Source organism: Manis javanica, chromosome 3, assembly GCF_040802235.1.
Source record: "Manis javanica isolate MJ-LG chromosome 3, MJ_LKY, whole genome shotgun sequence".
NCBI classification, from domain to species: Eukaryota; Metazoa; Chordata; class Mammalia; order Pholidota; family Manidae; genus Manis; species Manis javanica.
Genome location: NC_133158.1, coordinates 3,582,431 through 3,605,084, shown reverse-complemented (window position 1 = coordinate 3,605,084; position 22,654 = coordinate 3,582,431). Strand labels below are relative to the sequence as shown.

General features: G+C 40.4%; 1 protein-coding gene across 6 annotated transcripts in view; it reads left to right on the top strand.

Annotated features, from left to right (window-relative positions):
* The window catches only part of SFMBT1 (Scm like with four mbt domains 1), a 108,093-nt gene that overhangs the window by 47,311 nt on the left and 38,128 nt on the right, over positions 1-22,654 (top strand). For all 6 annotated transcript variants that reach the window (XM_036994825.2, XM_036994826.2, XM_036994828.2 and 3 more), the window contains 2 exons: positions 10,582-10,734; positions 18,469-18,563. In XM_036994825.2, coding sequence (XP_036850720.1) covers positions 10,707-10,734; positions 18,469-18,563 — 123 coding nt within the window. In that variant the 5' untranslated portion in view covers positions 10,582-10,706. The remainder of the gene's footprint in view (positions 1-10,581; positions 10,735-18,468; positions 18,564-22,654) is intronic.

The following is a 22,654-nucleotide window of genomic DNA, read 5'->3' as shown; positions in this document are numbered from 1 at the left end:
ATGAAGATAGCATATGAAAATAGCTTATAAATTGGTAACATTAGACATATAAGGAGTGTAATGATTATACTTTTTTTGACTAAAAAATCTTCCTAAAACTCCCAAGAGCAAACCTTTAGTAATGAAGAAAGTAATCATATTGCTCTATTTTGTATTTGAAACCCCTGATTTTTCTTCCTCAAACCACTCCTCCTTCAGACTTCCCTTTTTCCCCAACTGCCAGTTTCATCCTTTCTATTGCTTAGGCCAGAAACTCAGGGTCCTCTCAGCTACCGCTCTTCCACCGCCCCCCCCCCCGCCCCCCACGTCCAGTCCCTTCTACCCTGCCGGCATTTGCACTGCTCCCGTGCTGAACTCGCCCCCTGTGCCTCTCGCCTGGGTCATCCCAGGATCTCTTCATTGGTGTTTCTGCTTGTGCTCTTGCCCACTTGCCGTCTGTCCTCAGCATAGCTGCAGAGTGATTGCTTTACAATATGGGTCAAATGATGCCCCTCCTCTGCTCCAACCCTCCACTGCCTTCCCCCAAACCGGAGTCCTCACAGCAAACTGCAGTTCGTGTGTAATCCAGCTCCCTGGTACCTTGCTGAGCTCTCCTAGCACCAGCAACGGGTGGCTAGAACCTGCTGCACGATCCCTCACCTCAGGGCTTCCCGCTTTGCGTTCTCCTGTCTGGAATGTTCTTCCCCAGGTGCCACGTCCTCACTCCCTCAGGTGTGGGCTCATGGCGCCTCGTCACCAAGACCTTGATCACCCTGTGAAAGTAGTAACTCCCTGTCCTTCCTTGCTTCATTTTCCCCGAACATTTACTTTCATTCAACATACCGTATGCTTTATTGTCTGTCTCCCCACCCTAGATGGTGAGGCCTGTGAGGGAAGGTTTTGTTTCCTCTATTTGTTTACTTAAAACAGTGGCAGATAGTATATGCCTTGTAAATGTTCACCTACAATTGACACAGCAGTTCCGCAGCAGCTCATAGTATCACTACAGCTGATCCACTCAGCCTTCCTTAAACAAAAATCGTCCACTGAACTTACTTAACACAATGTCCGGAAAATGATAGTGTTTATTCTAAACGCCCACATCTAAGTACTGCATCATCATTCCGAGCTTCCCTTGGCGTTGGATGGGCTGCGTAACTGTGTTCTAACCAGCAGAGCCGGGGTGGCAGGTCCAAGGACCTGCCCGTACTTGCGAGTTTGAGAAGCCTGTGTTGAAGATAGCGGAGCTGTAGGGTGGAAGGCACTCGGCTTCAGGGACTACCACGTGGAGGGGAGTTGCCCAGCGACCAGGAACACCTATTTGGACTTTAGTTAGAAATAAATAGCTGTTGGATTAAACAACTGAAATTTGGAATTTATCTGTTAAAGCACAGCATTACCCTAACTAATAGAAACAGTGATAGCTAAATCATTTCTTTCCTTGTCCTGTTGTATATCCTAATGGCAACCCAGATTTCTTGTGTCTTTTTTTGTCATTAGCTTCCATATTTGAAAACGGGAGTAATTTTATTTTAAAAGCAGTTGTGCCCTAATATAAGTGCCTTTATTTTTTTACAGCTTTATCAAGATGTATTTCACATGCCATAAAATTCACCTATTTTAAGTGTACAGTTAAATGGTTGGTATTGGGTTATACAACCATCATGATGAAACCTAATTTTAGAATGTTTCAAAAGAAACCCCAAAGTGATCGCACCATTTCACCTTCTGACCAGCACTGCCTTTAGGTTTTTCACCTCCAGATGAGTAGGGGCACCTGTTACATACAGTTCCCTAAGGGCTATAAATGTGGAGTGCTCACAAAGCGACTGGGGGTGTGGCAAGCAGTGTGAGGCTGATGTCCGTCTTGCCTTACCTCTTGTACTGGTGTGGCCTCTTCTGCACTGGCCTCCTTGTCACTTTGAAAACACAGCTCACTGTAAGGCCTTTGTAATGGCTTTTCCCTCTGCCTGGCATGTTCTTTCCTTCCTGGTGTCTTTCAAGTCTGTGTCCAAAAGTGACCTTCTCAGTGAGCCCTCCCCCTTCCCACCCTGCTTGGCTTCCAACCCAAGCCTTCACCCCTGCCCAGCTCTATCACTCACCACATTTAGAAAAAGTGCTGTACTACTCCTTCTCACTAAAACGTGAGTGTCGCAAGGGCAGAGATTTTGAGCAGATTTCTTTGCTGGTATATCTCTAGTATTTTGACAGGGCCCAGCACATGGTAGTTTGCTGGTAAATATTTGTTGAAAGAAAGAATAAATAACTTTCCATGTCAATAAATGCATTGTTTTTCTAAAAAGTTCAAATCATAGAAGTACACATATGAGTACATTTTCATCATAAAAAGTTTATCCAGTGCAGATAAGGCAAAAATTCCCTTCTATTCTGTCCCTGAATCCCTCTCCCTTAGAAGTAGCCACTGGTGTGAGTGATTGGACGTGTTCCTCCAGACTATTCTTAAGGTGTCTCCACATATATATGTGCACCTGTAGAAATAAGTTGTTTGTGTGTGTTTGAGTATGTTTTATACACAACCACACAAATATTACATAAACTGACTATAAACGCGAAAGTTCTTCATCACCTCCAGCATAACTCTGTACCCAGTGAACTATCCTGTACTTTTTAACTCTCATCTTGTGGATATGCTCTAACTTATTCCTGATGAAGTTCCCAGTCTCTCCCTAGTACAGACGTTCCGGCACACAGTGGGGCTCTTGCGCTTCATGTACCTGGGGTGTGGCTCTCTGTTTTTCCTTTAAGTACGAACAGCTTAATCGTTCTTTGAAATTGTTACGCTGCTTATTTCCTTATTTTTCTTATCTTCTTTTGGGTATTCTTCTGAAACAGGTATTGGACATGAATCGCTAGTTTGTAGAGAATGCAAGTTAAAATACTCAATGGAATAAAATTTCTCTCTGAAAGGGTGGTATCCATTTGTGCTCTTCAGCTGGTAATGATAACATGCATTTGTCCATGTTTTCACCCATATTGGATCTTATTAATCCTGTATTTTTGCCAATCTGAGTGAAAAGTAACTCATTTTAGCTCTTGATGATGAACGCATTTTACTTATTGGTCATTTGCATTTCTTCCATAAGACTCCTGTTCATACCTGACTTTTCCCTATTAGGTTTGGTCTTTTTTTCTTTATTGATTTATAGGTGATTTCTGTGATTATGGCTAGTAATCCTTTGTCAATTATGTATGCTGGAAATATTTTCTTCCAGTATAGTTGGCTTTAAAAGTTGTTTATGGTGTCTTTTTGCCAATCAGAAGTTTTAAACATACCTACTTTGTGGGTTCCTTGCTTAAGGAATTTATGCTATCCCAGTTGTAACCATATTCTCTGATGTTTTCTTTGAATTAGTTTAGAGTCTCCTTTTTGATGTTTTGCTCTTCTAATTCACCTGGAATTTATTTGTGTAGCAGCTTGAAGTTAGGATCTGATTTTTGTCATCCCAGAATAGACAGCCAAGTCTTGAACACTCGCTTGTCCATTGTTCCACAGCGGATATAGGATGCCATTTGTCACAGCCTATGGCTCTCAGACATGGGTCTGTTTCTCAACCTCATTCTACTTGATTGATGTATTTGTTTTTGTCTTGCACTAATACCACACCATTTTAACATTTTGGTAGAAGGAACTAGCCTTATCATATATCATCTTTTATAAAAATGCAGCTGGTTGCACATTTTCTCTTTTAGATGAATTATAAAATTAGCTCACCAAGGTGAACAAATTACCCTGTTGGCATTTTAATTGGGAAGAAAAACACTTCACTAACACAATTTTTAATGGCCACATAGTATTATATTGTATGCTTGTGCCATATTTTACCTCAAAATTTCTCATTGTTAGCCCAAAATAGCCCTTTTAAAATATTGCCTCATAATTTGGCTTTTTAAAAATTGACATATAATTGATATAACATTGTATTTAGTCCAAGATGTACAACATAATGATTTGATAAATGTATATATTACAAAATGATGACCACAGTGAGTTTAATTAACATCCATCACCACATATAGTTGCAGATTTTTTTCTTGTGATGAGAACTGTTAAGATTTACTTTCTTAACTTTCAGATACACAATATAATACTGTTGACTGTAGTCATACGCTGTACATGATATCCCAGGAGTGACTGGAATTTTGTACCTTTTGCCCCCCCCCTCACCCCTTTTTCCCCCTCCCTCTGGCAGCCACCAGTCTGTTCCCCGTGTCTATGAGTTCAGGTTTCCTCCCTCTCTCCCTTCTCCCCTTTAGATTCCACATGTTAAGTGGGATCATGCAGTAGTTGGATTTCTCTGACTTATTTCACTTAACGTAATGCTCTCAGGGTCCATCCATGTTGTTGCAAATAAAAGGATTTCCATCTTTTCTATGGCTGAATAATATTCCTCTCTGTGTATACTATGAATGACATTTTCTTGTCCACCAGTGGGCACTTAGGTTGCTTCTGTGTCTTGGCTGTTGTAAACAATGCTGCAGTGAATGTGGGGGTGTAGATGTCTTTGTTTCCTTCGGATAAATACCCGAAGTGGACTTGTTGGATCATGTTTTAGTTCTTTTTAAATTTCCTGAGGAACCTCCAGGGTTTCCATAGTGGCTGCACCCACTTACATTCCCACCAATGGTGGGTGCCCAAGAGTTCCCTTTTCTCCACATCCTTGCCAACACTTGTTATCACTTGTCCTTCTGATCATATCTGTTGTAACAGGTGTGAGGGGATATCTCATTGTGGTTTTGATTTGTATTTCTGTGATGATTAGTGATTTTTAGCACCTTTAAAAAAATTTAGTGTATTCTTGAATTCTGGGTATTGTTTAAAACTTGTACTGGTTTTGTACATTCATTAGTACTGAGATAGATATGTCCTGTGTTGGGTTTATATAATCATGAAAAGGTTAAGTTAGGGTCAGATTTAATTTAGATGATACAAGTGGCTAAGGTTTGTCAATCTTAGTGGCTAAGATCGATTTTATCAGACTTAATTTTTTTATTTTCCTAATTAGACATGGAACAGTAGGTTAAAAATAATAGTAACAAGCAGCTTAATGAAACAATAGATTTCTACCCCTAATAATTAAGGTACATTGACTTTTGAGATGGAAGCACAACATCTCATTTAGATGGCCCATCACACAGGAAGTGTACAAGGTCCTGGAGTCATGACTATTATGCATAAGGAAAGGCCAACAGAAATATGTACCTTTGGGGAACAAAAAATATGCAATGACTTGATCGCTAGCACCTAACAGTCATGCGCAGGGTTAACTTTGCAAATCTGCCAAAATAGAGCATCTGTTTTGCAGAATTGTCTGAATATACCATATTTAACAGCATAGTTGAAATTATTACTGGACTTCCATTTGTTGAGGGATAGGAGTACAAATTCAGATACCTCAGTGGGGGTTTTCCTTTTAACTGCCTGGCAAATATTTATTGAATTAAAGTGTTTTCTTGCAACCACCATACATACTGGATACATATCTGTAGAGCCACACTGAGTTCCTGTTGTCCCTAAGTGCTTTCAAAGTTATGTTGGACATATTAAATTATTTGGCTGACGGTTTATCCCATAGACATCTCTCTTGCATTATTGTAACTTTTCCACGTAATAAATACTCATACTCCTGTGTTTAATCTTGAAAACAAAGTGCATTACATGAAGGCAGATAGTATCAGCCTAGAGTGTGGACTGCATGTGTAAGCTAAAACAAGATGGGGAGAGAAAGCATCACGTAGCTGTTTGTTGTTCAGATCTTTCAAAGATCTGTTAAAAAGTAATTGTTCTGTGATGGTTTTTTTACATTTATGTATCACTGAAAGTGAATTAGTGAATTCAGTTTGGTTTTATTCTGGCTGGGTTTCATTCTTATTTTTTGTGTGTGTTTGATATCAAATCTTGTTTTGTACATGTAACTTCATTTAAAAAATTTTTGTATTTCTTACAAGTGTTTCAAATTTTGGTATGGCTCATACTGGCGTCAGTATGTCTTATTAAGAACCCCTATAAATATCTAGACACCCGTTTAGTTTACTGAAACACTCTAAATAAGATGAGCAAGGTCCAGATCACTTAGTTCATGAGAACTTGTTTAAGTAAATAACTCTTAATGTGTTCTGGTTACCACGTGAGGAGTTACAGTACCAAAATGAATGATAAAATAAACAAAGTTAGTAAAACAACTTAATTTGAATAGGAAATAAATGAGGTAAGAGGAAATAAAAAGTGGGTTAAATTTCCCATAGTCTAAGCTCCTGGATATTTTGCTGTTTTTTTCCTCACTGCATAAAAAGATAGCAGATGAGCAATAAAGAGAGCGAGCGAGTGGATATTCCAGAGCCAAAGGCTCACCCACCTCTCTTGGTCCTATTAGGGTGACGAACCGATTGCTCGCTGGTTAAAATCTAACTTACACTGTAAGGTCAGAAAACTATCACAGCCTTAGCGCGTTGCATGTCGCCTCCCTCCCTCCCCCCTGCTGAGCCTCCTCCTCCTCCTCCACCATCATCATCATCGTTTTGGACTGTGTGGCTCTCTGCACAAAATATGCCAGCGTATTCCGAGAGTTTATGAACATCAGCAGTGGGTGACATCCTCAAAGACCAGTGAGCCAACAGATAATTACTCGCACTGCTTGGTTATAGCGGACCCATGATGAACGATCAGGACTGGATGTAGAGAGAGATGCTGTGCTAAGTTCGTGCCAGAGGGACTTGGCTTGGCATTCATTGCATGACGGCGTTCACTCAGCATTTACCATGTGCTGCATAGCCAGCTTTGTGCCAGGCGCTCCTTGTGGATTCGCTCACTTTCCCTCATACCTCCTGTGAGGTGGGTATGGGATTGATGGCCCCCTTTTACAAATGATGCCTTTGGTTATTTGTTAAAAGTCACTTAGCCAAGTGCACAATGGATATGAGATTTAAAAAAGTTAATGTAAATAATGTGGTCTTTCTCTTTTTTTCCACTCAGCAGTGTAGACAGTATTCCCATGTGCTTTTATGGATCTACCTGAATTCGTCTAATGATTGTGGCGCATTTCCTGGTGTAGGTGTATCACAGTGTATGTGGCCATCTCGTTCCCATTAGGTAGATGTGTAGGTTGTCCCTGGTTTCTCACTGTCATAGATACTGCGGCAAACATCATTCATTGGTCATGAAGCCTTCCACACATTTCCACACGCTTTGTATCAAAGATTCTTAGAATTACTGCTCACAGAGCTTGTGTCTTTTACATTTTTATGAGGTAAGTTATTTATTGTTATGTTCTTCTTCAGAGGTGGTACCAATCTATACTCCCTAGTTCTTCCATTCATCCACCTTCCCTGCCAACACCAGATATTTTTAGTTTAAAAATCTGAAAGGTGAAAAGAAATAGTATGTACAGTTGACCCTTGAACAAGGTGGGGATTAGCAGCGCTGATCTCCATGCAGTTGAAAGTCTGCATATAACTTTTGAGTCCCCAAAAACTTTTACTAATCGCCTATTATGTATAAGCTGGGTTAATTAACTCCAGATGCAGCAGGAAGTAGAATAGTAGAAAAGAAATGGGATGGTTGTAGGGTCCTGCCCGGAAAAGAGCCAGCAGAGGGTGTATTAGCTGTGCACAGACTGATCAGGCCCCTGCTGCAAGGGTGCCCTTCCCTGTCCAGGCCTGGCTCCTTGCTCCGTCAGATCGCGGCTTTCTCTCTGGCCCAGGTAGCCAGCCAGCTCACTTAGGGTGTAATTCTAATAATACCAAAGTTGTGGGTCGATCCCCCTATGGCTACCTATGTACAAGCTTTTCCTTTTCCATTTTCTATTGACCACATCACTTGTGGAGTCTACTGCCCTGCCTCCAGTTACAGATACTGCATACTTACTGAAAAAAATCCATGTGCAAGCGGACCCACGCCGTTCAAACCCATGTTGTTCAAGGGTTACCTGTAATTAAAAATTCCTGTTTTCCTTACTAAGGAGATTGAGCACATTTTTATAAGTATTAACTCTGATTTTTTAATGTGGACTAATTATATTTTGTCTTTCTCTTCCTGGTTGAATTACAGAACTTGTATATGGAAATTAACCCCATTATCTTATATGTTGCTAATGTTCTCACCCAACTCATTAGTCTTATTTATTTTCATCGAAGTATAAGAAGCATAACATATTAGTTTCAGATGTACAGCATAATGATTCAATATTTGCATATTTACACAATAAGTCTAGTTAACTTCTGTCACCATACATAGTTAAAAAAAATTTTTTTTCTTGTGATGGCAACTTATAAGTTCTATTATCTTTGAATTTATTTATGGTCTTTGGCCGTGTAGAAGTTTTATCTTGTCCTTGCTGTCACCCTTTTATGGGTTTTCTGTATGGGGACCAGAGAAAACTTTTTTAAAACACAAATTTGTTCATTTCTTATCCCTGCTTAAAGAAACCTTTGGTTGCTTCCCATTGAGAGGCAGTATAATTCAATGTTTGAGGATGTGGAGTATAGACACGTTGGTTGTTTGGAAACCTGCTTCTGCTACTTATTAGCTGGGGGACCCTGGGCGGGCCAGGTCCCTGCTCTGTGCCCATTTCCCACGGCTGCTGCTGGCCCTATGGAGCTGTCAGGAGTTCTAGATGGGCTGGTATGTCCAAGTGCTCAGGACACTGCCCAGCCTGGAGTGCAGCCTCGGTACGCGCGAGCTGCCGGCGGTCCCTCTCTTCCCATCCAGTCTGGCGGTGGGCCCCCCTGCTCCGGCCACAGGGGCCTTCTCCCGGTCCTGGCCACTGTGGAGCCCCTGTGTGCAGCTGCCTGTGCCTGCAGGGCTCCTCCCCTTCCCACCTAACTTCTATTTCTCCTTTAGCCTCAGCTTAAATCCCCCTTTTTGGGGGATGCTGCCAGCGAGCTCAGTTTAGGTTAGGTCTGCCATTGTGTTGTACTGTAGCTACTTTTTACTTTTGTAGCACTTTAAATAGTAATTTTAAATTGTTGGCCTAATTTGTCTCCCTCCAGTCAAAAATAAACCCCATGAAAGCAAGAACCATGTTTCTTGGTTGATGCGCCCTTACCCCTAGAATGGCCGATGGTAATGGACTGTTGTCTGATGAACAGAGGGAATGACTAAGTGAGTAGGTGGGATGGTACAGTTTGGATGTTTTGGGTTTGGGGTAGAAAAGGAAACAGAGAGAAGAGTGTATGTTTAGAGACTTTGAATCTCACTGACAAGTTTCTATTCAATCGCTCTGCCTGTGCGAGTGTGGGCTTCACTGCTTCTGTTGTGCCGATTGGAACAACTGGCGGTTATCGCAGGTGGGTCTCCACAATTTTAACACTTATTAAGACTTTCTCTATGGTCATAATGAAATGAAATTTAAAAATCTGAGAAGTTGCATATTCATGTTACAGATTGAAAAATCGACATAACATGGTTAAGATTGCGTAGGTAGTTGACAGTAGGCAGGATTTAGAACCTGGGTAATTTCTCTTATCACTGAGCCTGTGTATTTAACTAACTGAAATTTTTTCAAAGAGTATTTTAAAATTTCTACTAACTTTTTTGTAGTGTTTAAAGGTTTTCGTAGGAGACTTAATTGCTGGGAGCTCTAACACACACTCAAAGTCTTTTTGATAGAAACAGAGTTGCGTGATGCTGTAGGCGCTGCCCCGCAGCCTCGTGTTCCCGGCCTGCTTGGGAAGCGCTCTGTGTTGCCGCCTGTGGTCAGTCACTCTGGGCCTTTCTGGAGCCGCTCCTGACCCCCTTCTATGTACCTTGCTCATCTATCAGGCACATATGAAGGCACTATCTTAGATTGTTTTACATGTGTGTAAAGGGAGAATAAATAACATACCCATACTGCAACATGGATGAACCTCAAAAGCACGCTAAGTACAAGAAGCCAGATGTGAAAGATTACATGTGGTTCCATTTATGTGAAATGTCTGGAAGAGGTAAAATGTCCAGAGACAGAAAGTGAAATAGTGGCTGCTTGAGGCTAGGGACAAAATGGGGACGAGTTACAGGCAGTGATGAAGTGTCTTTTCAGGCTGATGGAAGTGTTCTCGGATTGGATTATAGTGATGGTAACACAATGTGTAGTAAACGTACTAAAAATTATTGAATTGCACGCTTAAAGTGGGAAATATTGGTACATGAATTACATCCCAATAAAGCTGTTTTAAAAAAAAAAAGAGTTCAGAGCTTATTTTTGAGGGGTCCTCTTTATGGGTTTAATTGTAGGCCAATGTAGTCGATACTTTTTGGTTTTGCATAATGTTCTCAATAAATGGAACGGAAAACTAGATAAAGCGATGCACTGTATCCTGAATCTTATCGATGGGGTAAGATAGAATATTGAAAGCTAACTTTATCCTCCTAGGAGTTCATTAGGATTTAGAATTTTTTTGGATAGGACATCGTGCTAAGTATTACAATCTTAAGTCTAAAAGGCTGTGATTCATATACATATTTGTGATTTTTAGATACGTGTGCACACACACGTGTGCACACACACACACACAGTGCCTCTCAGCCCACTGAGTGTCATGTCTTATGAATGAGTAAGCATACTTGGGCTTCAGGCTGAATACATGTTCTTTTTGATTTTTCAGCACTTTCATTCGGACCTTTGGATGCTATTGACAGATGCTTGAGACGTTCAAGTAATCTTCAGATTGTGGCAGAACCATAAAGCCTGTCCTTTGTGCAGGAAGGAGCTAGCCCATGTGCTGTGGAAATGAACGGGGAGCAGCAGCTTGATGCAGGTATTCATTTTGCTGAGCAGAATTCATTCTTCAGAGTGTAGAATTATGTTGCTTTCCTGTGTTGTATTGTCTGACTTATCTTTCTATCACTAAATGGGAAGCTCTTTGAAGACATGAGTTGTCTTTCTCTGTACCAGGCAGAGAATCTGGCACTGTGGGGTACTCATACTTTTGCTGAAAAAAATAATAACTTTCATGAAAAAACTTTTTCAAAAAATCACATTTTTACTTTGATAGTTACTTTCAAATTATTTTGAAATAATCATAGACTGATAGGAAGGTGCAAGTATAGTACAGACAGGTCCCATGTCCTCTTGATTGGTTTCTACTGTTAGTTTTAAAAACTAAAGGCTGGGAAGCTGCTGTAGGTATAGAGGAACTCTGTGTCATTTTATTGCATGTAGATTCTTGTAACTGCTGTCTGAGTGGAGGTACAGAGCTACTCCTTCACTACGAAGAGCTCCTCCGCGCCGCCCCTGTAGTTACACCTACTTCTCTTCCCCCGGCCTTCCCTTACCCCAGGCAGCCGTCTATTGTCCGTCTCTGTCTTGTTGTCATTTCAAGGACCACGTAGTATGTCACTTTTTTTCACTCAAAATAATACCCTTAAGACCATCCAAATTCTTACATAATATCAATAGTTTGTTCCCTTTTTTTCTGAGTAATATCCCATGGATATACTACAGTTCGGTTATCCACTCACCTATTGTAGAGCATTTTGGTCGCTTCCAGTTTTGGGTTATTACAAGGAAAGTTGCTGTGAGCATTTGTATACATAATATTTCATTTTTCTGGCATGAATGCCAAGGAACACAGTTGCTGGATCATATGTTTAATAAAGAAACTGTCAAACTATTTTCCAGAGTGGCTGTACCACATCACATTCTCACCAGCAGTGTGTGATAGATCTAGTTTCTGCATGTCCTCAACACCATTTGGTACTGTCATTATTTTTTATTTCAGTTGTTCTGATAGGTGCGTAACAACAGCTCCTCCTGGCCTTACTTTGCATTCCCCTAGTGGCTAGTGATGTCGGACATGTGCTCGTTTGCCATCCCTAGATCCTCTGCAGTACACTGTCTTCATGTCTTTGACTCATTTATTAATTATATATATATTTGCTTTTTAATCAGTAATGATTTTTTTTTCTATTGAGGGTTTTAAAAAAGAACTTTGTTGAGGGATTTTTCTTGAGGAACTCACATATCATCAAATTCACCCTTTCAGAGTGCATAGTTGAGTGTTTTTTCTTGTATTCACAAAGCTGTGTGATTCATCATCACTCTCTGATTCCAGAACATTCTCATTACCCACCCTCAGAAGAAACCATTAGTCATTTCTTGCTCCATCCAGCTTCTGGCGGCCACCAACCTTCTTTTGTTGCTATGGATTTACTTATTCCTGCTTTATTTTGATTAAGGTTTATCTTTTCCATTCACTTTCTGTACCTTCCTGTGTCATTGTATCTCAAGTAGTTTCTTGCAATAGCATATGCTTGTAAAAAGTTTCGGTCTTATGATGGGAGTATTTTAGACCATTTACACTTAATGTAACTATTAATATATTAGGGCTCAAGTCTGCCATTTTTAGTTCATTGGTTTTCTCTGTTGTTTATTTCTCTTTTTTTTTTTCCTGCTGTCCAGTGGGTTACTTGAAGACATTTTTTTTTTATTTTAATAACAGTTTAATTTATCAACTTTTTTTTGTTTTTGTTTTTTTACATCATTATTGCTATTTTATTGGTTTTTTTAACGGCTTTATTGATATATAACTGACATACAATAAATTGTACATATTTAAAGTGTGCAATTTGATGAGTTTTAACCCATATATATACCATGAAAGCTTACCACAATCAAGATAACACATATATCTTGACCCCCAAAAGTCTCCTTGTACACCTTTGTAATCTATCCTTCCCTGCTCTACCTCCAGGAGACACCACTTTGCTTTTGGGCAATGTAGATTAAGTTTGCATTTTCTAGAGTTTCATATAAATGGAATCATTTAGTCTTTTTTGTCTGAATTATTTCACTCAGCGTAATTATTTTGAGATTTATCCATAGTATGCACGTATCATTAGTTGTTGCCTTTCTATTGCTCTGTTGTACTCCATTACATAAACTACAATTTGTTTATCCATTCACCTGTCAACAGGTATGTTTCCAGTTTGGGCTATTATAAATAAAGCTGTTATGGATATTTGGGTACAGCTTTGATTTCTCTTGGGTAAATTCCTAGTAGTGGAGTGGCTGGGTCATACCGTAAGTGTATTGAAGACATTTTTAGTATTCCATTTTGATTTGTCTGTATTGTTCTGGGGTGTATTTCTATGACTTTTTACTGGTTACTCTAGGTATAACATTATATATACAGAACTTATCACAGGCTGCTGGTGTCATCACTGTTACTTTGAGTGAAGTAGAGAAACTTTTCCTACTTTTATATCTCTTTACTTTCTTTTATTTATAATATAATTGTCTTAAATATATCTCCTACATACTTTGTAAACCACATCAGACATTGTTAATATTTTTGCTTCCACTGTCAAACATGATTTTAAAAACTCAAGAGAAGTAAAATGTATTACATTTCCTAGTATTTTTACTCTTTCCATTGTCCTTTATTCCTTTCTGATTTTCCAAGATGCCTTCTTCTGTCATTTCACTTCTGTTTATAGAATTTCGTTTAGCCATTTTTTAAGTGTAGGTCTGCTGGTGATAAAATTTCTTATTCTCCCTTCATCCGGCAATATCTTGATTTCCCCATTACTGAAGGATGTTTTTGCGGAATGTGGAATTCTAAGTTGAAAGCTGTTTTCTTTCATCTCTTGAAAAGTATTGTGTCTTCTGGTCTCCATCATTTCTAATTTCTGATGAGAAATCTGCTGTCCTTGGAATCCATCTCCCCCTTCCCCTGCTGTAAGAGAGGTATTGTTTTTCCTGCTGCTTTCAAGACTTTTTGTCTTCAGTTCTCCAAAGATTGACACTGGTGTCTCTCTGAACTTATTTCCTTCAGTTTGTCTTATTTGGAGTTTCCTTGGCTTGAATTTATAGGCTTATGTCTTTTGCCAAATTTGGAAATTTCCAGCTATTATCCCTTCAAGAATTTTCAGCCCTGTCCTCTTTCTCCTCTGGGACTCCAGTGACACTAATGTTAGATTTTTTGTTGTCGTTCCACAATTGTGAGGCTCTTTTGTTTTTTTCCCAGCATTTTCTCTGTTGTCTAGATTGGGTATTTTCTCTTGCTCTGTCTTCAGTTTTTGTGGTTCTTTGCTCTGTCCTTCCCATTCTGGTGAAGCTTACCCATGGAGTTTTCTTTTGGATACTGTATCTTCAATTCTGGAATTTCTGTATTGAGCTGAGGAAGGATGATGAGTGGGAATAGCCCCGGTTTAAAATGCCACCACCCTGCTGTTCTAACTGAGGATCAGTAGCTTGTCCTGAACAGATGCGCTTTGGTTTGTTCAGTGCCTTCAGTTGATTTTGAAACTTTTATGGTCGGTTTTCATTGTTCTGCTACTATTTTTGCTGCTTTTCTAGTAGAGTGGGTTCACTGAGGTACTCAACTGTACTGTTTAGGAAGTTAATGTGTTTTTTTTTTTCAATGTTACTAGTAACTCATGGATTTAAAAGAATATGTATGTATTGAATTTGAATCCATTGCAGTCATCATTCATCTGATGATCAAATTGCCCCACTCTAGAACAATGAGGGTTCCTGCAGATCGCTTCCTGTGCTCTGTGGATACAATGTCATGTGCCTGTGAGAGTGCTAGTCGTTGCTTTCTGGGGTAGTGAGATTCCTAGGTACCTCATGCATTTCCTGCCCCAAACCTGCGGTCTGCCATTTCTCTGAGGAGCTCTTTTTTTTTTTAAAGTGGATATGATATTTAGAGATTACCATCTGTGTAAGGGGGTGCTCACTGATACTAGGTTGTCCTTCTAGACTTTATACATAGAAATAGCTAGAAATACACATCTTTTGAAGAGAAAAAGTCAGATGACTTAATCTGATATTTACAATTTTAATTTAGAATTACAGATATTTTACTTCTTTGATTTTATGCTTGTGTCTCATTTTCTTTTGAATTTTAATGTGATTGTTTCATATTAATGTTACTATCATTACCTATTTGTTTTTACCCTGTAATACTCCTATAATTTTTTCAAAATAACAGTACCAACATTCCAAATATCAATAAGATAACAATATACAGTTTAAGATTTCTTTATGGATTTCGCCTTTAAATATATTTCACTGTGGTTTGCAGTCAAAATACTGTATTTTTAATAAGACTTAAAGAAATCCTGTTTCTCTTGTGTTTTTACCACCAACACTTAGGAATATTTGTTGCAGTTCATTTTCAGCTTTTAGGATTTTTCTTTTGATTTAAATATACTTTTAAACTGTATAAAGTATCTACGTTTTTATAAAGTCAAAATTATATATATTCCCACTTTCAACCTGATACTATTCATCTTTTTTATTCTCTGTGTGCATAGCTAGTTTTATTTTATATTCTTCTGTTTTTTGTTCATTTTAAAAAAACAAAAAAAATGAGTGTGTACATACATACATATGCATATTCATATCTCTCTCACCTTATACAAGAGGTAGAGATGCAGTAAAAAGTGCCCTACAGTTTTATATTTTACTTAGTATGTACTGGAGATTATCCCATGTCAGTATGTAGAAATCCCTGTTCCTTTTTACAGCTGGAGAGCGCTGGGTAGTTATTCTACCAATTCCTTATTGATGAACAGTTGGGTTGTTTTAGCTTTGGTATTACAAATAGTGCTGCAAGAATAGCTTTGTACCTATGTCTTCTTGTATTTTTGCCAGCATGTCTTTGCTATAAATTCTTAGAAGTGGGATTTCAGGATGAAAAGGTGAATACATATGTAATTTTGTTAGATATGCCAAGTTCTCTTTCACCCGGGTTGTGTCATTAGGCTTTCTCTGCTTAACTATATAGCCTCACCATAGAATATGTTGTCAAACTTTGGGATTTCTTCTAATCTGATGTTTCAGTGTAGTTGTAATTTGCATTTCTCTTAAAAGTGAGTAAATTTGCACATCTTCCTGTATGTTTTAGGACCATTGCATTTCTTTTTGGTAAATTCTCTTTTTGTATATTTTGCTCATTTTTCTATCAGATCATTAGTCTTGTTTCTGAGTTTTTTTTAGTAGTTTTTAATGTATGATAGGTTTTAATTCTTTAATTCATTATTTTGTTGTTGTTATTTTTAACCTAAGTTCGCATGCCGTTTGAGGGACTGGGGCTCTTGCTCAGGACCGTGAATGTCCACCCTGTTCTGTTTAGCGATGGAAATCACCTACTCGTTGTACTCCCAGGATGCTCCCAGAGTTGTCTTTGTTGGCTTGTATTTCAAAGAAAAATTTCAAATACACAAAAACTAATGGATAGCAACATACCAGACACCCACTAAATGTTAATGTTATCCAGTATTTGTTTTCTTTTTTTTAATCGTGGTAAACTATCATAACACAAAGTTTGCTGTTTTAACCATTTTTGACTGTACAGGTCAGTGGCATTAAGTACATTGTTGTGTAACCATCACCACCATCCCATCTCCAGAGTTTTTCATCTTCCCAAACTGAAGCTCTGTGCCTGTTAAATGGTTAACTCCCCATCCCATCTCCAACCCTCATTCTACTTTCTGTCTTTATGAATTCTGTCTCTGGAAACCTCATGTAAGTGGAATTATATAGAATTTGTCCTTTTGTGACTGGCTTATTTCATTTAACATCATGTCCTCAGGGTTCACCCATGTTGCTGTATGTGTCAGAATTTCCTCCTTTTTTAAGGCTGAATAATATTCCATTATATGTATATATCACATTTTGTTTATCCTTTCATCGGTCAGTGGACACTAGGGTTCCTTCCACCTTTTGGTTGTTGTGAATTTTGCTGCTATGAACATGTGTGTGCAAATGTCTGTTTGAGTCCCTTCTTCCAGTTCTTTCAGTCATATACCCAGAAGTGGAAAGGCTGGATCATATGGTAATTGTATTTTTAGTTGTTTGAGGAACCCCATATAGTTTTCCACAGTGGCTGCCCCATCTTACCTTCCCAGACCAGCAGAGACAATTCCAATGTCCCAGATCTTTGTCAGGACTTGTTTTCTGCATTTTTTATAATAGCCCTGCTAATGGGTAGGCGGTGGTATCTTGCATTTTTGATTTGCATTTCTCTAAGGATGGTTGACCTGTTTTCATGTGCTGTTCACATTCTTTAAAAGAAATGAAACATGATACAGCTGAGGCCTCTTTTGTACATCCATTCTAATCCTGTTTTCTCTTCACCCCCAAAAGTTGAAGTTGACGTATATTCTTCCCATCTTTGTTTTGATTGACTCCTATTAACACGTGCATATGTGCAAACAGGACACTGCGGGGTTCTGTCGTGGAACCCAAACCATCTCTTGTGCTTTTCACTCTGCACCTGCTGCTTTCACCTGCTGTGTTTTTTTGAGACTTGTCCTTGTGAATGCCAGTGCCCGCGTCTCCCCTGCTATTAGGGCTGCTCCTCTGAGGGAGTGCCATGATTTACCTCTTCTCCTGCTGACTGTGCCTGTCTTTTGCTTACAAGCAAGCACTGGGGTGGTGAGCAGCTTGTATTTGCCTCTGTCTGAAGCTTAGGTCCCCTAGGGTGTACTCATTCAGCCACTGTTTAATGTGAAGTGGCTGCCATCAGGCATTGTTCTGGGCAGTGGGGATATGCCAGCAAACAAAACCTGCTCTTTAGGGAGCTTATGTGAATTGGGATTCTTGGGTTATGGAGTGTCTGAATCTTCTCAGTCAACAGACATTGATCGAGTCTCTGCTGTGTCATAGACAGAAGAGAGACCCCAGTCCCTGTCTTGATGGAGCTGGTTATCCAGGGGGAAGAATAGAAGGCCCTGTGCACTGTCAGGTGGGAGTGGGTTTCTTGAGAGTAATGAAAGCAGCCTGGGGGTTTCTACTTTAGGTGGGGACTGGTGGAAGGCCTTTCTGCAGGTGACGTGGGGAGAAAGGCTGGGGTGAAATGAAGCTGTGGGTGCTGCTGAGGAATGAGCCTCGGGGCTGAGGAGACAGCAGCTGTGAGGCTGTGAGGGACGAGTGTGACGCGAGGAGCCCGGCGAGGAGCCCGGGACCGCTGAGTACAGTGCACCCGCGAGGGGGGTGTCGGGAGTGGGTGGGAGGCAGGCAGTCTCCCGAAGACATTAGATTCCAAGTGTGATTGAATGGTGGGGGACGGCTGTGCCCAGGCCTTGGACTAGAGATTAGACTGGGATGTGTTTTAAAGGGAGTGCCTACATGTGGTTTGGGTGTAAGATGTGAAAGAATGAGAGGAAAGCAAGGATAACCCCACATTTTTTGGGTTGAGCCAGAATATCAACTTCTGGTATCTTTTACTCAGTTGAGAAGTGCTAAGGAAGAATCGGGTTGAATCTTTAAGTTTGAAACGTCTGTTAGGTGTCCAAATACTTGGCATAGATACTGACTTATAGTCTAAGAGATTGTAATTGCCACACTGTCACCATTCGGGGGAATCCCAGGATTCTTTGACCATTAATGCACTGGGGGAACCTACCATTTAAAAAGAACATGATTATTTCACGTGAACTAACTTGTGAAGTAAATTGTAAGTAAGGTTTATACATTTTGTTTTTCTACCTTGAGTTTTCTGTAATTGGCGCTCACCTGTTTTTGTTTGTTTGTAATTCAGATGCCGGATCTGGTGCGGAAGAAGTGGGATTAAGCTGGGAAGATTACCTAGAAGAGACCGGGGCGACAGCGGTTCCCTATGGATCTTTCAAACACGTAAGCAGTGATTGTGTCTGCTCTTCTGACTCTCTGCTCATTAGAGTGTAGAGGTGTTCTAAGCTGGGGCACCTGAAAGAATTTGAGTGCCTTTTCCCTCCCTCTGTCACCCTCATTAAGAAAACTTGACATACTCTACAATCCTTTTTGATTTTGTGTGCTTTCTGCCACTTAGTGCAGGACTTACCTTTTAAACTGGTCATGAGTATTCCTTTGTCTTTGCCAAAAACCTTCTCAGAAGTTGAGAAAATGGCTTATTTCCTTGCATTTTGCTTCATAGCATATCATGACTATTGGTTTGCTCATTGAAAGTAATTTCAGGGACGTTACTGCTGCCTCTGTCATTGGGCAGAGTGTAAGTAATGTCACACAGGGTCACGTCTGTGGCCCGTACAGCATGCTTTACACGCGAAGGTCCTGCTTTAATGCTTTGTTGGTGGACAGCATATTTGCCCTACATGAGGCCTTTAGAATGCAAGAAAATACTCAAAATTCTATTAATAATTTCTCTATGGACCCAGATTTTTAACCTATCCCCCTTTTACTCCCTCTTAAAACACACAAAATGAGTGATCTTGAAACGGTTCCGTGTGTGTCTCGGTGTGCTCAGGCTGCCGTAACAAAGCGCCACAGACTGGGCGGCCTACGCAGGGGGAGTTCCCTCTGTCACAGCCTGAGACTGGAGGTCTGAGGTCTGGCGCAGCCGCGTGGTCTGTTCCTGGTGTTCCTGGTGAGGCCCACTTCCCGGCGGGCAGGCGACTGCCTCTCCCTGTGTCCTCGCGTGGTGAGGAGGGAGAGGACACCCTCTGGTGTTTCTTCTCACAAGGACGTGATCCTGTTGCATCAGGGCTTTGCCCTTACAGCTACATTTAGGCTTTCTGCCTCCGTAAAGGCCCTCTCTAAGTGCCGTCACACTGGGGGTTATGCTTGAACGTAGGAATTAGGGGGAGCACGGCCCAGTCCGCAGCAGTGTTCACGGGGTGCGGTCCCCTCGTCTAGGACTCGTGGAGGTGCTCCTGCAGAACTGCCCACGGTGTTTGTGCAGCTGATGGCACTCCTGTAGGTGTCTTTATGGCTTAAGAGCCCTGCTATGTTCGTCTGTCCTCGTGTGAAAATTCAGTCAGAATAGCTGTCCTTTTAGATTTCTTCTTAGTTCACTTAAGTTTATCTTAAGTTGAAGTGGTGAGAATTGTATTTTTTAGGTAAGGAATACATTTCATATTGCATTGGCTAATCTTTTGTAATTGTCCTCAATATTTTTAAATAAGGAAAGTAATTATAAGTAATCCATTAACAGTTGTTTAATATCTTTGAATTCTTATTTTTAGTGCTATTACTAATCTGACATGTATTTATACAAGGTCATATATTGATACTAAAGTACGCATGGAGGACAAATTCCCTGACCATAATTCTAGTCTCAAATATGTAATTTTAAAGAAACAGATTACATCTTCTCTTTGAATGACAAAGAAGCAGAGAGAATAAAAAATAAGTGTGTATTCTCTCATTGTCAAATAGAGGAAATATTTGTAAACCTGAAACAGTGTATGGTGAAGATCTGCCAAATATAGTGAGAATCATGCAGGAGTTTAGGGAGATGCTGAGAAGGGGTGCCTGTGGCTAACAGACCTTGTGGAGATGGATGTGCAAGCCACTCACAAGAGTTTTATAGGACCTAGTGTAGAATAAAGGAGGCAGGGAAGGCAGGGCTGAAGGAAGAATTAGAAGTGAATCACATTTGCAAGGTGGGCAAGTTGAAGTGAAAAAGCCTTCCTCCTGGTACATATCTGGTGGAGGAAACAGCAACCTCTCTTGGAAAGACACTGAGCTTTACCTCGTCTTCTAGAACAAAAGCTTCAAGCTGCCTGGGGAAGGGATGTGAGCCCTAATAACCCCAGGGCGCAGATGAAGACTCCTTGCCGCCCAGGGATGGAGCCGAATCAGTGAGAGCCCTCTGTCCCCGGGAGAGGGGCAGGAATACAAGCTGGAGCATCTGAGGCCCCTATAGTTGGGGGGTGGGGAGATCACAGAGCAGTTCCCAGCCTCAAGAAGCAGGAACAGATAACCTGGCAGACTGAGGCTGTAGCTCAGTGCCCCTTGCTCCCAAAAACCAAGTTAGAAGATGTTGGATATCAGGGTCTATCTGTGGAGGAGAGGCAGGGGTGTGGAGAAAGGTGGCTTCTGGGATGCTGCTGCAAAGAGAAGACCCAAATCTGAGGTCTTTTATCCCGCAACAAATATTGCGGGATAAAAACCCCTGACAGGTGTGCCTGCACCTTAAACACTAGACTTTGGAGTTTTAAGCCTGTGGTGTCCTGTGAATAACCAGACAACAACAAATAACCTGTAGCAACAACAAAACCCAAAGGCAGCTCCATTCCTAACTAGGGCGACTTAACCTTCCCCTCAAATTTAAGGCCTACGAAGAAACATGCCCATTTCCAGAGCATGTTTGCCTCAGTCTCTGTTCTACACAGGTTATCTGGGCAGATGTCTGGCTTTCAGCTGAAATTATGGTACACATAAAGAAATGAGTAAAATAGCAAACTGTCCAGAGACAAAGCAATCATGTGACCCAGATGATGGAGCTATCAGATTTTTAGACAACTGAGTAACTTGTTAAAGGCTCTCCAGAATAGGTACACAATGTGCATGAACAGAAAAGGAATTTCAGCAGAGATGGAAAGTACTAGAAAGAACTACATGGAAGCAAAATGCATGGTAACAGATGATGGATGCTTTTGCCAAGCTCATCAGTGGACTTGACACAAATGAAGGAGGAATCAGTGTACTTGAAGGTAATTCAATAGAAATTGCCCAGACTGAAATACAAACAGAAAAAAGAGTGAAAGAAAACAGACCAGAACACCCAAAGCTCTGGACACTATAAAAAACTCTAGTGTACTTGTAAGTGGAGTGTCAGGAGAAAGGGGAGGATGTGGGGAAGAGATATTTGAGGACAGAATGGCAGAAAATTTTCCAAAGGCAAGAAAGACGCCATGCCACAGACTGAACAAGGTTAGGGAATGTAAACTATTTATAAACAAAAAGCATAACCCATCCTGACACATCATATTCAAACTACTGAAAATCAAAGAGAAAGAAAATCTTGAAGGCAGCCAGAGGAAAAAAAAGACACAATCCATACAGAGGAACAAGTGTAAGAGAGCAAAAATTCTTTTCAGAAGCTATCCGAACCAGAAGACAACGAGGTAGGATCTTTAAAGTGTTGAAAGAAATAAACCTGTCAGCCTAGAGTTCTGTGCACATCAGAAATTTCTTCCTAAAGTAAAGGAGAAATATAGACCTTTTCAGAAAAAAAAGAAGTTGAGAGAATTAATTACCTGCAGAAAAATATTAAAGGAAGTTTTTAAGGCAGATAAATTTGATAAAATCAGAAACTTGGATCTACACACAAAAAATGAAGTACAATGGAATTGGCATAAATGTAAGGTTCATGTTAGGGTTTTTTTTTTTAGTTTTAATATGTCTAAAATATAACTGAAAAAATGGTAGCAATATAGCATGTGTTTATAGCATACTAGAGTAGCACAGAGGATGAGAGGGGATTTGGGAGTTTGTGGTTGTAAGATCTTTATGCAGCACATGAACGGTATAATACAGTTTGTAAGCAGACTCCAGTTAATTAAAGATGCACTGATAGACTTACAAAATTAGTCACGTACTCATGGCAGTATTATATAGAGCCTTCCAAAACTGCAAACTGCCCCAAAGGCCTAACCTTAGTAGCATCGGAATGAATAAATTGTGGCGTATTTGTATAATGGAACACTACACAACAGTGAGAAGCTGTAACCATTGTTACCGGCAAGAGCATGAATGAGGCTCATAAGCAGTGCTCGGCAGCAGAAGCCCCACGCAGGAACGCCCACGCTGTGTGATGGCGCCCCCATGGCGGTAAAGCACAGACGGCGTCAGGCTGTAGTGTTGTGGTTCCGGGCAGTGATTAGAAGGGGCGGGATTGGTATAGACGTGGGACCTGCCCCCTCGGTGCCCCCACTCCTGAGCTGTGGCTGCTGCCTGCGTTTGGTTGTCAGGCCTCCAGACGCTCCCACAACTTGTGGCAG